The 17,350-nt window shown below is 34.4% G+C and overlaps 1 protein-coding gene across 5 annotated transcripts in view; it reads left to right on the forward strand.

Moving 5' to 3' along the window:
- WDR72 (WD repeat domain 72) overlaps nt 1–17,350 on the forward strand; it is a 202,116-nt gene that overhangs the window by 41,013 nt on the left and 143,753 nt on the right. For all 5 annotated transcript variants that reach the window (XM_015595872.2, XM_025038947.1, XM_025038946.1 and 2 more), the window contains exons 7-13: nt 364–483; nt 1,372–1,517; nt 1,899–1,995; nt 6,362–6,503; nt 8,085–8,330; nt 10,592–10,812; nt 12,639–12,834. In XM_015595872.2, coding sequence (XP_015451358.1) covers nt 364–483; nt 1,372–1,517; nt 1,899–1,995; nt 6,362–6,503; nt 8,085–8,330; nt 10,592–10,812; nt 12,639–12,834 — 1,168 coding nt within the window. The remainder of the gene's footprint in view (nt 1–363; nt 484–1,371; nt 1,518–1,898; nt 1,996–6,361; nt 6,504–8,084; nt 8,331–10,591; nt 10,813–12,638; nt 12,835–17,350) is intronic.

Here is a 17,350-nt window from a genome sequence, read left to right on the forward strand (position 1 = left end):
GGAGGGGTTTTAAAAAATTATTGGGTTTTTTTTTTTTTTTTTTTTGGTCTCTCTGCCCATGTCTGAAAGTCAGTCACTTATTCTTATTTTTATGTTTTCTGCTCCAGGCTACTCCACCACAGAATGTTTGTTGAATGTTGAACAATTGTTTATAATGAATCCTTGAATCCATGTGGGTTGTCTGTTCACTCTTTCTTTTGCAAAGTAACTTCTTAGTTCAGAAACTTAAAAGGAAACTGGAGTACTTTTCATTTTATAATAATGGTGTGATCAACTTCAGGTGTTCAATGGAGCAAATCTTCTGATACAGTCACATATAAATTGCCTAGAACTGGTACTAAAATGTTTCCATTCCTTTTGAAGGAAAAGCAAGATGTCTATGAAAAGGAATCCAAATTTCTTGACTCGCTGAACTGCCGGACAATACGATTTTGCACATATACAGAGAGACTTCTATTAGTGGTATTTTCTAAATGTTGGAAGGTATTATAAAATAACAATATATACTGGTGATATACAAAAGTATATTTTTCTTGTTCAGTGCAACAATTATAAGAATGTGATTTAAATGTGATACAAACTGTTTATAATATTATTACCAGAGCATAGGTGACCTGTCTTTTATAACTGACTTTTTTTAGTTTTCTACTCCTCATATTCAGTTGTTTTGCTTCTCAAGATATTATATATGTAGTAGTATATGGTCATTTTATTAATAAAAAACATATTAATAATGTGTATTTATCTCTAGATTATTTTCAAAAATTGGCCTTCCCCTTTAGAACACAAAAGAAAACTAAAATGTTTCACCTACATAAATTAATCTTATTAATAGATTTTTTTTTTCTTTTTCTGCTCTGTTACTACATTTGTTTTAGGAAATATACATTTCTTTCTTGTGAATACATTCACTGATGTCTCCAATAATTTTTAAAAAAGAGCTAATTTACCATCACTTGATATATTTTTTAAATGAAAATGCAAAATATATGGTCTAACAATGGATTTCTGCTACATCAGCTCTTTTACGTAATACATTTTCAAATGCTAAAGTTGAACTATCCATATGGAAAGAATAAATTATATAGAGATTTTGGGATTTTTGGTCTCTCTGCCTTATGGACACATTCTGGAATGAGATAGCCAAATAAAGTTTAGCCACTGAAACATACCTTAGGATGAATATAAAAAATAAGTACTAGTAAGACATCTTGATACATGAGTACAGTGTGACCTATCAGTAATACTTAATATGTTGTTGCATTAACACTGTCATCTAAATAGACTTGATTAGCACAATTTATCTTTCATCTCATTGCCAGATTAATTTGAAAGCTTTTGTTAATGTGCATCATTCACTTTGTGTTTTAGGTTTATGATTATTGTGATTTTTCCCTTTTGTGCACTGAAGTTGGTAGAAGTGGGCAGTTTTTTGCTGGTGGAGAGGTGCTTGCTGCTCACAGAATCATCATCTGGACGGAAGATGGTCACAGTTACATCTATCAGCTGCTGAACAGGTGGGCTCAGATGGGAGCAGCATACAAAACATTCAGGTTGAAAATGGACTTTGGGAGGTTTATTATGGAAAAATCTCTGCATGCTGCCCATGATCAAAAACCAGAACAAAACAACTTTGGCACTAGAAGATTTACTCTGGGCTTGGTAGGCTTCAGCCTTTGTATAAAACAGCAGGAGATGAAGGAATGAGATTAACCATGTATAACTTGTACAGCTGGTGCTGGGTTTTCAAAAAGTCACTTGTAATTATTAACCCAACAATTTCTAACTAGAGTTTAGAAACTTGAATGGTACCATCCGGCTTTTGAAAGTAGGAGGGAGAGAAAATGAATAAAGAACTCCAAAGTTGTAAACTTTGCTTTTTATTTTTTGCCACGCAGTGGGCTTTCAAAAAGCATATACCCTGCTGATGGAAGAGTGCTTAAAGAGACCATTTATCCTCATTTACTGTGCTCTACTTCTGTGCAGGAAAATAAGGTAATGCAAGAAAAGAGGGACTGCCTCAAAGCTGTTTCATTCTGGTTCTTAGATAAGTGTTGCTTTGTCTGTAACAGTCAGGCTTGAAAAAAATGGAAGAAAGACATCAAGTTGTTAATGAGAAAATCAAATCTAACTGTTAATGGCTACTGAAGAGAAAACTTTAAAAAATCTATTTTTTAAGTCTGATTAAACAGTACATATTTATTATGGAAAAATTATAAATGTTTAAAAACAAAGGAATTAATTCCAATTTTTACCACTATAGATATTCACTCTAAATAGCTTTATTTTGTATATTTACTTATTTTAATTGGAAAATTTTCAAATATTTGAGAAGTTGCAAGATTACTACAATTATCACTCACTCATATACCTTTTACCTAGATTCACCAATTGTGAACATTTTTGCTATATTTCTTCTCTCCACACACACACACTCACGCTTTTCGCTGAACCTTTAATAGATGCTTTGATACATTATTAACATTTTGATATATCTACTCCCATTTTTAAACTATCAAATGCTTTATATCCTGTTTTTTTTTTTTTTTAGTTTAGTTTAACTATATATTGAGATGATTTTCACATGTTCCTAGCTCTTCTTCTGAATAAATTTTCTTGTTAAAACAAATATAATTATGATGCCTGGCAGAGAATTGAGGATATAATTGTGAGCTTTTACTTGACTAAATTATGTCTTTGACATTCTATGAAGCCTGAAAATTTAGTTACTTTATTATAGTAGTGTTAACTACAGTGTTTTTGTTTTTGTTTTTGTTTTTTAACCTATTGGACTTGGTCATCAGTTAATTATCCAAAAAGGTATTTCATGGAGAATGGAAGAGTTTTGAATTATTGATGTGTCAACCGAGGAAGCATGTTCCTTTTTACAGAATGATGGTTTGCTTAATTAGGTAGCATAGCTGTTGGAAATCCTGTAGTTCGGTGATTGTTCCTTTAACTGTCTGTGAGGTTTTGTTGCAAAAACTTGATTAAGAAGCTGTCAGCCAAATATTCGAACTCCAGGTACCACTGGGGCATAGGCAAATTTTAGAATTATGGCACCCAGGAGTGACTCTGAGGTCATTTATAAGCAACCATAGAGCTTTGTGTTGCTGTTCATCACAAAAGCAGTATTGTGGCTTATGCAGAAAGGTATTTTTAGTTACTTTTAAAGGACATGCCCTTTCTTCCTATTTAGCTTCAGAATGCATTTATAAAGCACAGTTTTCCCTAAAAGCTAAATAGGAATTTCTAGCCTATTGCAAATATCAACACTATACACAACTACCAGGAAAAAGTACAGCAATTACAAATTAATTTAAAAAGATACTAATCTTATGCATAGCTACCTTTCTCAAAATATGAAAATAAAGATTTAATGGTTCTTCTATCAGTAATTCTTATTGCGAGAACCAAATTGTTTCTGTATTTTAAAAGTGGGAAGTGCTTGGAAGCCAGTGAAATGTGAATAGAATAGCCTGAAACCGAAAGAAGATGGTCTACCCATTCTTAGACCTTTGCTTACCCTTTATCTAGCCAAGAAATTAAAGTCAGACATTATTTTCCTTATTTAAAATATCACCACTATTCACTAAATATAGAACTTCTTAGGTGCTCTTGCAGGTAGCAGGTAATGAAGGCATTTTGGTGGGGCGAAGAGATGAGTTTGATAGTTATAATGAGCTGAGCTTAGAAAAAGGTGCTGTATAAATGTGTAGTATTGACTAGACTCTTTTTTTTTTTTCCAGAATTAAACCTTATGGTTTGAGAGTTACAATTTGTGATGCATATCTGCTGATAGAGTTCTAGTAGCAAGAATAGGGACTCTCCCTTCCTTCCAGTAACTTTATGAGTCTCCTTAGATTCAAATCATAGCTGATGATCATCAAAGCCTGTGACAGGGCTTCTGGTTGTTAAGATGAGGAGCTGAGCTTCCCAGGGTCTTAGGTGAGGAGTAAGACTGTAGGGTTGAGGTGGGAATAGCTGGGATAGAAACAACCTGAGGATTACAGGTAAGAAATTTGCCGCGTGAACTGAGTAATGACAATGATGATAATGATGGGTTACTTTTTTTGTCTTTATTATTGTCAAATATACACTCTGCTTCATTTACATCAATTGCTGTCGTGATCCCATTTTAAAACCAATGTTCGGAGAAGTTCATTCTCAGGATCCGAACCCAGGCAGTTTGGCCCCAGGGTCTGGTAATAGGTCTTTGGAGAGATTCTCAATTGTTCTGAAAGTGGATAATAAGAGTGGTTAATATTTACTGAGCATGTACCAAATCCCTGGCACTATTCTAAGCATCTTACCCTTATCAACTCATTAATCTTGACAGTAATCCCACATAGTAGGTGCCTTTATTAGCCTTCTTTCACAGTTAGGGAACACGAGACATAAAGAAGTTAAGTAAATTGCCTAAATCAAGTAATTGGCTCTTTTATTAGAGTTAGTATGTGCTAAAACTAGGATTCGAATCTAGTCAGCCCATGAGAATTCATTCTTAATGACTATATTTTATTACCTTTTTGGGGACAGCTACTTCTTGTGATAATACTGAGTCTTATGATAGGAAATCAGAATTCGCATGGTAAAGGGCTGTGAGCAGATTTTCAGGTGAATTGCAGAACTAGAGAGGGAACTAATGAGAAGGAGGAGGATGGAGGTGTCAAGGAATAGGTGTGAGTAAGTGAGGAATGGCAGTATGGAAGCTGAAGGCAGAGGAGAAAACAGCAGCAGGAGGACCATGGGCTGTAGGGACAGCGCACGGAGTGGGGAGGGAGGAGATGTGCTGCCCCCAACTTCAGTAACCCTCCAGCCTCTTTGGAGCTTCATTTCCATATCAAAATCATGAGGGAGTTGGGCTAGTCAATTTCAAAATTTCTAAAGGTTGAGCGAGTTTGAGAAGCCAATTTAACTGAGTTTTATCGGTACATTTCAGCACAGACAAAAATGATGGCCATGAAAACTCTAAGACGCCAAATTGCCTTCTGAATCTTGAAATAAATAAATAAATAAATAAAAATAAAACAAAATTTATTCAGAGAACTGACTTCACTGGAACTGTTTTCTCTTCTGCAATGTTCTCATTTCTTGGGACTGTAGAGTATTACCTACCTTGGTTGGATGGTCTTGGAATAGTTCTCTTTCTTAGTTTCCTTATTTCCATAACAGGAATAATAAATAACTTATAAATAATAAATAATAATAAATATTTACTTACTTTGTAGCTTTGTTGTGAGAATTAAACGTAGCAGTATTTTGGCCCTTAATATTCACTAAAGATACAGGATAGAATTTTTCCTCTATTATATTTAAGTCTTGATCTTTACACTTGTGTTTTCTGACTAGGAACTGTCACTTTCTTAAACTTCTTAATTCTAGCACCTGCAGTTGGCTTTCTTTTCAGGGTGCCTTTTTATTTATACATCAAAAGTAGTTTTTGTTTTTCTAATCACTTAATCTTGTGCATAATCTCTATACATGAGTCTGCCCAAAGAACAACCACACTGCACCAAGGCAAGGAGATTCAATAGGTACATTCACTAGCGCAAGCATCTTTCAGAGCACTGATGCCCAATAGTCACACTCTGCCTCAACAAAATTATAACTCTCTATAAACATATGACATTTATATAAATTATAAATACATGATACATATTTATATTAATATCATAATAATATAAACATTTATTTTAATAAATTATAGACCCATTTTTATTATTCTTTGTGACCAATTGGGAAATTTGGAATTAAATATGTTAAATCTGAAAAATAGTCAACAGAAAATGGAAAACATATTAATAACACAAATTACCATACAAATATTGGTCGTTGCTATTTTAACTGACAATTAGAACTGAAGGGTCCATAAAGAAATCAGGCCTTCTTTGTGGACAGTAGAGTATTGTCATCAAGACATGAACTCTTATGTCAGAATTGCCAGATTCAAAAGCCCATTGCCGTTTATATTACCTTAGATTAATCAAGCTCTTCACTCTCAGTTTATTCATCTTTAAAGTCAAGACAATGATAATATCAACTTCACAGGATTATTTAACTGAGTACACGTAAAGCCCCTAATAGAATAATATATAACATACATAGAACATGTTCAATAAATGTTAGGTATTATTATTAATCCTCTGAAGTCTAACTGATGGCATCATGTTTTATTTTATAAAAACTTTCTTTGCCTTGAATAAGAGATTATAATTCTTGAAATTTTTGGAACAGTGGAAATAAATGGAAACAATTTAGTTCATCTATGAAGTCTTGTTCCTCCAGTGAAAAACAGTGGCTGTCATTTCATACTTAGATATTTTCCTACATGAAAGCTAACATTTTTGTTTTGGACCAGAGCCTTCCCTTTGTTATGGGTTACATCAATGAAAAGAAAGAGCCTTTTTATAAGGTACTTTTCTCTGGAGAAGTCTCAGGAAGAATTACTTTGTGGCACATCCCTGATGTTCCAGTATCCAAGTTTGATGGTTCCCCTAGAGGTAAGATAATTTCATTTCTAATCACATGTCTTCTGAGAATTAGTTTATAATTAACTCACTGTTTTTCTAAGTTGAGTAATGGGCCTACAAAGAAGAGAAGTTTTCTTGTGTACTACTATGAATTAGATGCCAACATAAATGGCTTATAGATCTTATACAACAATATAACTGATATAATACAAAATAACATTAATTTAGCACGAGTGATGCTTTATTGAAATAAAATGAATGCTGAGAACAGTATTATAGGGTAGGCTGATGCACCATACTCATGTTTTTGAATTTGTCATGTCTATATGCTCTACCAATTTTTTCTCAATCAATTTTTCTGTTGTTATTATTATAGCTGCTTGGAACAGCAAGCACAGATATAAATTTGGGAAGTAAGTTCAACAGTTTGAATGATTAGACGATTTAATGTTTGCTTATTTTAATTTTTCTTAGAATTAAAAACTGAAATAATCAGAGTAAACATTACTGTGGAGAACTTTCAAACTCCTGAGACTATGTATTCCAAATTGAGGAACCCGTCTTATTCTTTTCCCTTTATTCCAAAGTCAGTGTATCATCTCCGTGAATCATTGTCTGGGGCACAGCAGAAACAAGGTTCTTAATACTTGTATTTCTAAGCACAAGTTTTCATTAGTTAACAATTTCACTAGTGTAACTTTTAGTGTCCCTGTCTCAAATGTTTTCAAAATGATTTATTGAGACCTAGATTCATAAGAAATGGGTCAAGAAATAGACTTAGAGCTTGGTATGGTACGTGGAAAAGTTTCTTACAAGTCAATTTTAAGGGTTAAAAAATGTACCATGCCCACTGCTGAGCCTACTTGATGGCGGCTCTAGGATTTCTCATGTCTGTTGTACTTCCAGCAGCAGAATTAAACATCTAGTCAACCTTCTTTATCATTAGAACCATAGATTTATGGCAACTCTTCGTGCTACTCTAAGGTTCGGGTTGAGGTTTACACAGTCACTGTGGCAAGATCATAGAGGTCCTTTCATAGAGATGTAGGTTGACTTTAACTTCTCTTTGCTTCTGGATGCCAAGCCTCTCTCACTTCCTGAGCCTGCTTGAGGCCCAGTTCAAATACTTTGGTGGTCAGCTATATATAATGGCAAGTAGTGCTCTTGGTAGCCCTAGATAGGGCAGCTTGGGCTACGGTATGATTTTGAGATATTCCCATCCTTGACATTTAGAGAATAAATTTCTTTCATTTACCTCACACAACTAGAAGACCCCCGATTTTCCTTCTTAACATTGCTAAGGCAAGTAGGGAACTCATGAGATTGGTCCACTATTTTACATCACTGCAAGAATTTCCCATTTCTTTTCAGTTGACCTCAGTCTAAAATGAATGCACTAATACACATCTGTCCTTGAAGGACAGATAACCAATAAAGTTGCATTTCAAGTGAAGGCAGTGGATAGCAAGAGAACCTTTCTGCCTGTATCCCATTATTAGGATGGCAAAAGAACCTCTATGTACCCCCAAGGGATTGTGCCTTGATAATATTTTCCATATCTATGATGACTATATAAATCAAATTTTTCCTTTTTGTGCGTTTTTTTTTTAGAAATACCAATAACTACTACCTGGACCCTTCAAGATAATTTTGATAAGCATCATATCATGTCACAAAATATTATTGACTACTTCAGTGGGTTTAAAGATGGAGCTGGAACTGCAGTAGTCACTTCATCAGAGTATGTTCCAAGTCTGGATAAACTAGTATGTGGCTGTGAAGATGGGACAATTTTCATTACACAGGCTTTGAATGCTGCCAAAGCAGGTCTTCTAGAAGGCGGTTCTTTATTAAAAGGTCATTAAATTTTATTCAACACTATATATTTAATTTATTTAAATTTCAACTTTAAAAATCTATACTAAGAAGGTTGCCAAAGCTTAAAAAATATTGCTGGCATTTACTAATAAATTTGTACATGTTTTAATGTTAAAGTAAAACATATATACTTTTTAAAAAGTCAAACAGAAGGTTATACAATGAGAAATATGTTTCTCTCCCTTCTTAACCTTCCTATTTCTTCACTAAAGGCAACTGCGAATAAGTTTCTTTATACCCTTCTCAAATTTTTCTATGCATATATGAGCATATACCAACATAATGGTATACATTCCTTTAATTAGTTTATACAAATAAAAACATATTCTACATACTTTGTCAAAATGTCCTTAAACAAATCTTAATACAGTATTTTAGAGCATATTAGTTATGAGCTCATTTTATATGGTTAATAATCAAATTTTAATTTTTTTAAGTACCTAATTAATGGCTATTTAACTTTTTCTAGTCTTTGGCTACTGAGACAATGCAGAATTAACTACCTTTGCACATATATGAGTATGTATCTATAATATTATCAGAATTACTGGATCAACATTTGTATATATTTTTAATTTTGAAAATATATCTAAAAATGTTCTCTAAAGAATATGAATCATGCGCGTTTACTAAAAGAACATGAATACATGTGTGTCTACTAAAAGCCAAATACCTTTTCCCTAAACCTTAGCCAAATTTAGATGTCATTAAACTTTTTAATCTTTGCCAATCTGGAGAAAAGTGTATCTTTCTATTTGAATTTTTTATTTCTTTGTTAATGAAACATAAATATGTTCTTATACATCTTTGTGCATTGCAACAACAAATATCTATCAAATAAAGACTGTTACCCAGTAAATTGTCTTATGTAAAGGAAGGAGATGTAGGAGTTGATTGAGATTTGGATATATGTAAATAAATTCATATCCCATTTTTTATTGTACCCATCCTACTTGACTACAAGGTCCTTAAGAGTAAAGACCAAATCTCAATTTAAAAAAAAACTTGTTACATTGCCTACTATTGTATTGTGCTTACTTTGGCAACTTAATAAATGTTAGTAATTGGCCATTCAGTGGTTGACTGAAATAGAATAAATAGCAATGAACCGAGGAGAGGTAATGTACTGCTATACAGTTCAATGGCTGCTGTTAAAAGTGAAAAAGTGTTAAGACCTCAGCATTTTTTGCCAAGGCTGATTCTCTTATCCAGAAAACAATCAGAAACTTCCATTTGACTTGAAGGATCTGAATTAATATTCATCTTGGTTTGCTTAGGGGATATCAAGTGAGGATGTGCCTTATAGAAATAACTAGTGATTATTTAACAGAAGTAATAATGACTCCTTGGGACTCATTATTAATTTCAATAAAGAGAGTTTGTGGTCCGTGGTCCTTCCCAAGTTTTTTTAGGTTGAGTTAATGAAGGAAGAAGCAGTGTGGAAACTGGGTGTCACTAGCCCTGTGTTCTAGTACAGCTGTGGTATGAAATACCCATTTTCCTACCAAGTGCCAATACTAAGAAATTATGGACATTACTTTATTTATTTCACACAACTGTCTTGTGTGAAGTAAGTGCTATTATTATGCCAACTTTTCAGATACAGTACCTGTGGCTTAGAAGGAAAAAGCAAGTTACCCATGGTGACACATGTAGTGAGTGATAGACCCAGAAAAACAAAGCAAGATTTGTTGAACAACAAAGCTGTGCTCTTACACATGCTGTGCTTTTTCATGCTTGATTCAAGTCACTTAACCTCTCTGAGCCTCAGATACTTTATCTGTAAAGTTTAGGTAATCTCTAATATCTTTGAAAGCAAAAATCTGTGAAACTTTGCTTTTCTTTTATACTAAATTAGTTGTGCTAATTTAAAGGTCAGCAGTAGTGTTCTGAAAGATTATTTTTGTAGAGGCAAAATGTTCAAAATTGTTCACTCTTTTAGAACAGCATTTGCTATTTCATGGCACTGTTATTGGTAACTTGCTAACATCCTTAAATAGTAGATTTTGAACAACCAATGTTAGTGCTGGATCAAAAGTGTGCTCTGGCTTATGAGTAGTCACTTGCCTTTTGTGATGGTCCAAGGGTTGTTTATTAGTTTTCTTAGCCAACTGCTTACCTTTAATTATATGTTGTTGTTGTTGTTGTTTTTTACATTAAAAGTTCATAAAAGACAATCCCAGGACTATTTCTTGAACAAAAATAACTTTTGTATTATCTGATGCTTCGTTGTTTTCCAGATTCCCTTCCTCAAAAAGTTCTCAAAGGCCATCACCAAAGCGTTATTTCATTACTTTACCCACATGGTCTCTCTTCAAAATTAGACCAAAGTTGGCTGGTGTCTGGAGACCAGGACTCATGTGTCATCTTGTGGAATATCTTTACTGAAGAAATTTTGCATAAATTCTTTTTGGAAGCTGGTCCAGTAACAAGTCTTTTGATGTCACCAGAGAACTTCAGAGTGAGTTAAGACAAACAGTAAAACACATATGAATTTTAAAGTTATTTAACATTACAGCTAGATGGTTTTTATGCATTCCTTTCTAATCTTTTTACATGCATTTTGTTATTATTACAGTTTATACAATTTGGTTCTAAAGAAGTGGTTTTGTCAATTCTTGGCTTTCTGAAAGCCGGTTAATTCTCTTTACGCAGTTATATTCTTTTTTTTCCCCCAGTTCTATAGCTTAATTTTTAACAAAATTATCTTTTCATTTTTAATAAAAGTATAAAAGTAACAGACAGTTTAAAACCATTCAAATGTAAAGGAATCTACAAATTAAAAATCAACCGTTGCCTTTAATAATGTACTTTTATAATAATATTGATAGTTATATTGCCTTTTTCTTAAATGTTGATTTTTCTCCTTTCATTTATTTAACAAATAATAAGCTTTACGAAATTTATGAGCATCTACTTTGTGCTGAGCAAAAGGAAATAATTTCAAGTATAATTTCTCATGTAAATGTCAACATAAATTCCATAGAGCTGATATATATTTGTCTAAATATGAACAACCAACTTTTGAGTTTCCTGAATTTTTAAGTTAGTTGATTTGGTTTATAAAAATTATTTCTCCATGGTAATATTTAAAAAACCAGCTCCATAGTAAACTCAGAGAAAACTAACACTGTATTTTTGTAGCAAGACATAATAAAAGCAATATTTCAGCAATATAAACAATTTAAAAAACCGTTAAATAAAGTTATGTGACTTGAAAAAAAACTTCCATGTGGCGATTTGGGATAACCTGCGATTTTTTTCCTCAGAATTTCTGTGATTTCCTTAAAAAAGATTTAGGAAGAATAACTTGCTCTCTAATCCCCACAGAAAGTGATGGGCACTGGGAGGTTCTCAAGGCATCCCAACTGATGCTTTAAACACAGCAGCTGAAACTCTGGCTAGTTGCCTTAGTGACAATAGGAACATCCATACAGCAAAGTAATTAGAAAAGAAACAGAGAAGGTAGAAGAACCACTACCTGCTCCCCTCCTTCCTGCACCCCATCCCACTCCATCCCCATTCATGGGCTGACTATTACATGGCTCTCAGGGTGAGGCACAGAGTTGCCCTATCAGCTCCCTCCAGATTAACCTCAGCGGCAGCCATCATGGATGGTCTTTGTCCTAAACTGTGTTCAAGGTAACCACATGCTGACTTTTTAAAAAGTATCTTAAGAATCTTTGTCCCATGAGCTTATTTTTGGTCCTTATGTCTTTGAGACTATACATTCATTGGGAACTATCTAATGTTTACCTCATTTAGATTGTGTCTACACTGAGTTTCCTGTTTGGATTAGAATCTGTATAGTTCTGGGAACAGCACCAAATTACATTTTGAGGCTTTAAGTGGAAAATACCAGTTCATGATACCCTTGGGCCTAAGCCTGTGTCTACAAATAGCTTCTTTTTGTGGCAGCAAATTAGTTTTGGGGTTTATTTTATTCAGCGTTATTTCCGATGTCTGCCTCACTGCCTGAATTTGCTGAGTGATGGTCAAGTACTTCCATTTATCTTATAAGTAGATCTGGCCTGGAATTCTTTTTACTCACATCTCTTGACCTTCCTAATAGGTTGTTGGTTTTAAAATCTACTCAGTGTTTAATGCTCCTATGTAGAGTGTTATGTGGAGAGGTGCAGAAATGTCATTTTGTAAATGGGGCTTAACGAAAATTTTATGTTACTAGGGAGAAAATCTAATTTAATTTTGAAGAAAGTATTTGACTGTTTACTTAACAAATATTTTTGTTTTGTTTTGTTTTGTTTTGTTTTGTTTTGTTTTCCATAGCTAAGATGTAATCAGGTCGTCTGCTGTGTATGCAGTGATCATTCTGTGGCTCTCCTTCACCTTGAGGAGAAGAGGTACCTCTTTTGTGCCCGGAAACACCTGTTCCCTGTGAGGATGATAAAATGGCACCCAGCTGAGAATTTTTTAATTGTTGGATGTGCAGATGACTCTGTTTACATCTGGGAGATTGAAACTGGTAAATTGAAATTTTACTTCTTTTCATCCTTTATATATTTATGCATCAGAGCATTTGGCTGGGTGGAGAATTCCCGAGAATATGTGGATGACCTAATTTGCGTTAACTTTTGCTTGAGCTGCATTTAATGGCTTCACTTGAAGGTTGGTGTGGAAAATAAAACACAACAGCCCAAGTCAGATACTGACCAACTGATGATTAGCTGACAGGGCAGTGCACAGAAATGAGCCGGATATTTCTGGAAGCTATAAATAAAAACATAAGTTATCTACTTTAATTATTAACAAGAAAGAAATTTAGTGTCCTACGAGTCTCAAATTATCATTAAATTTTGCCTTCTTCAGCATGCTCACCATCTCGGCAACATTTTGAGTTAATTGATGATCAGTAATAATGGAATATAATTAATTACAAAACCTTAAAAAGTTAAGTCAGGGAATCTGAAAATTGAGTGACTTAATTGAACTTTTGATATTGTAGAGAATGTATAGTTTGAACTTTAAAGTTTTTAAGAAACCTTTGATATATAACTTCAGATTGAGAGTAACACATTTCAGGCAAATGCTGGGAACATATCAAATATGGTGAGGTAATTAATGAATGAGTCAGGAGAGTGCACTGGAGAGTACATTTCACTGAAACCATTGCATGATTTTTATTGATTAATCATTGGTGGTTTTATGTTGGCTGTTATTAACAGACTGGATAGTTTATAATATTATAGTTTATAGCCATACTTCCCCAAAATAATTGCTATTTTCTTTACATTTGACTTTCATGCGTTAATGATAGTGGCTAATGTACTGGTGTATAGCAAGTATACAACATAATCTGCCTTACATGTCTACCTTGCTTTATAGCTTTGACAGGCTTTTGTGATCGTTTTCCTATTAGATTGTCACAGCTTCTAGGATAGGAAGGAAAGGTATTATTCTCCATTTTATTGGTGAGGAATTTGTAGCTCTGATTTGTAATGTGCAAGATTGCACAGCCAACAAGTAGTAAACAAATATGAGGGTCCTCATGGTTCTTTGCAAGATACATACAAAATTAGGAGAGTTTTAGAATTCTTAAGTGATCTATCAACCTGAATAACAGTTAAATATAATGGATAAAATAAGCCTGGGCTTGCCTCTGGGCCTGCTAAGGAAGAGCCATATGACCTTGGGCAAATATTTGGCTTTTCCACATGTCAATTTCCTCATCTGTGTAATGGGAGTAATAGTGCTGCCTTTCTGTTAGGATTAAATGGACTAATACCTATAGTGCTTAAACAGTAGCAATAGATGCTAAGCCCTTAGTAATAGTTAACTATTATTATTATCTTTATCACTACCATCATCAAAGAATGCAGCAAAATCTTGACTTTTGCTTGTGAAATGTGAGTCTATCAAACATGTGCAGTTATAAATGTGTACAATTGCATTGTTTTCAGTTGTGAATATTTGCTAATCGAATGTATTTTTCCTAGAAAATAGAATCCAGCAAGAATACAGAGATATCACTCACAAGTGTTAATGATTCTACTGCCCCATTATAATACCATTTAGGGTATGAGGCTTTTTTTTTAAATGTATTTTTTGATGAGGTGAGTAGTAAAGAAGGGAAGCCAAACCGCTGTTACTTCTTGAGACCACGTTTATTCCCACATTGTATTTTAATTTTATTATTTTTTATACTCCAAAAATACATAATCAAACATTGTAGAACATTTGAAAAATACAGAGAAATGTAAAGAAAAACAAATAATCTCCCCTCCCAAATAAAACTGCTGTGAACATTTTGATCTATTTCTGTCAGATATCTTTCTATGTGAATAAAAAGAGGTCTATATTGTGTTTCAGTCACTATCCTGGCAGGAAACTGAATTCAACCCAGGTGGGTCGCATGAAGACACTTTAATGAAGGGACTATTAACAAATGTGTGGATAGAGATTAGGGAACAGACAAGGAATGGATAGTGAGGCCCCCATCACCCAGACACCGGCAGTATCAGGAAGCTCTTACAACATCCAGGGCTGAAGTGACAAGCAGAGAAAATACTGTTACTAGAACCCAATGAGAGCCGAAGCCGAGGAAGAGCAGTTACTCCTTAAAGTCATGGGAGAGAATCAGCTCCCACCAGAGATGCAGGACAGAGAGACAGAGAGTTGGAAATTCTCTTTTCTCTCCTCCTTGTGCAGTCATTTCCATTAGCTGACTTCAGGTCACAGGAGAAGGATGTTCAGTTCTAGGCATCAGCCAGGGGCACAGAGCAGGACACAAAAAGGGTAAGGAAAGAATGGAATAAGTTGTTAAATGGACAATAATCAGCATAGTGACCATTAGGGACACACCATACTTTAACTCAGGAATCTCCTATTGGTTATTTATATTGTTTTCTATTAAAAACAAAAGTTTTAGAATTGCTATATCAAATAATAAGGACATGTTTCTTGCCAAATTAACTTATGGAATATTTGTTCCAAGTGAGATTGGAGGCTGTTGATCTCTTGGTTATCTACATTAATAGTTAGTAAACAACCTTAACTCAACCTAAGATGGAGGTTATAATTAGTGAAAGATACTACTAACAATTTGTATCAATTTCTTCACATTTGTGATGTGCCTCTTCACTTTTTCAAAGCATCCTCCCATTGATGACCTCATTTGAGCTCCACAGTGCTCTGTGGAGGTGGCTGGCAGCCTCCTTTCCTCACCCATTCATTCCTTTTAAGTAAGTTCATGTTACTCCTTTTAGTCTTGTATAAGCTTTGTTTTGGGTTCCCATCAAACTGCAATTCCAAGTTTGCTTAAAATTTAATGATCTACTTTTTCTTTCACAAGCTAGATTTCAGCTAGCTGAGGTGCTTCCATCATATTTATTGTACTCGATTTCTGTTTCATCCTTTTCCTATAGAGGTAGGAAACTTCAGGGTCAGGAAGCTTTTCCAGTTATACTTTCATAAAGTTAGAGTTAAAAATACCAGCTAAGACAAAAACAATTAGTTTGAAAAAAGATCTATGAGGCTATATAAAAAGTGCTCATTCACTGATGTGACTGGCACATGAATAGGTGAATGCACGAATGAATGAACTAACCCAAATATTCTTGGGCTTCAGTCGATTGAGTACAAATGAGTTCATTTTAACATTGGCCAATTGTGATGGCTCTTAAATGATGGCTGCTCAACTGTGGACATATTCTTAGCCTTCTCCTCCAAGTCTCCCCTAGAGTTTCTGGAGTTCAAAGAGGGTATCTCACCTCCTCAGGTACAAGTCTGTATCTTTTCTACTCTAGCCAGTTTTGTCTGGGCCTTTAACTTTGCTAAAAGGTTCGAACTTACTTCCATGTATGAACAGACCTATTTTTTGCTCCTTTTCTTCAGCACTCTGTCTCCTCTAAATATAAATAAATTGACACTAGTGCATTTATCAGATCTTTCAGCACTTGAGCAAATGCAGAACTCAGAGAGAGAAAATAGGAGGTGTCAGTGGGAAAAAGATTTGGGAAAAGGGGCCTAGAAAAAAAGGCAGAGGAAGGTTGGGGGAACGGAGTGTAGGTCAGTCCTTGTACTACCATCCCCCAGGTGTGGAAGATGGGATATAAGACTTCAGTTTTTCACAGTCACTTTATAACAGCCTATTCCTTTTTTATTCATAAGTCTCTTTGGTAGAATGTGCAAACATATTCTAGAGCCATGTGCCCCCATGCCCATTTTATCTTGAAATAGTAAGAGGCGTTTTCTGTGATGGGTGAGCTTCAGGCTCATAGATGGGCATGTCATATCATAGAAGAGGTAAAAACCAAAGGAGAGAAATACTTATGTCATAGTGAGGGTCCTCAGCTTCTGGATAAAAATATAGTGCTGGCGGGTTCAGAGTGATGAGGATATCTAGTTTTGCTTATTGGTTTGCCGAATGTCCCATGATGTTTAGGCCTGATTAAGAAGTGAAAAAAATTGGAGATGTCATTTTGATTAATCTTTGAGTTTCCACAGTGTGTTTGGCACTGACATCTGTGGGCAGCTTTGTTGCCTTCATTGCTGTGAGACACAATCGGGATAATGTAGTGCTGATTTTTTCCCCTAAAATACACACCGGAAATAACTCTCAAATCTGAGCACATCGTTCTTTTTAAAAATTGAATTTAAATGATTCAGAGGACTTTTCTGTTCACAGTAATGGATTTACATAGCAAAAAACTTGTGTAATAAGTTTCTTGTGTGTTATTAATATAACATTATTATTGAAGGCCTTCTGTTAAGCTTATAGAATATGGTGAAATATGCCATATTAAGCAGCTGTATTTTTTTGTGGGAAAATAAAACCTTACTTCCTTGAAAATAAAACACTTCTTGATAAGGTAGGTCAGAAACACTTTTTTGTAAAGGGCTGGATAGTAAACATTTCAACTTTGTGGGCCATGTGATCTCTATTGCAACTACTGAACTCTGCCCTGTAGCACAAGAGAAGCCATAGACAATACATAAAGCGTGAGTGAGGCTGTGTTCCAATAAAACTTTATTTACGAAAG

This window comes from Pteropus alecto, unplaced genomic scaffold (assembly GCF_000325575.1).
Source record: "Pteropus alecto unplaced genomic scaffold, ASM32557v1 scaffold86, whole genome shotgun sequence".
NCBI lineage: Eukaryota > Metazoa > Chordata > Mammalia > Chiroptera > Pteropodidae > Pteropus > Pteropus alecto.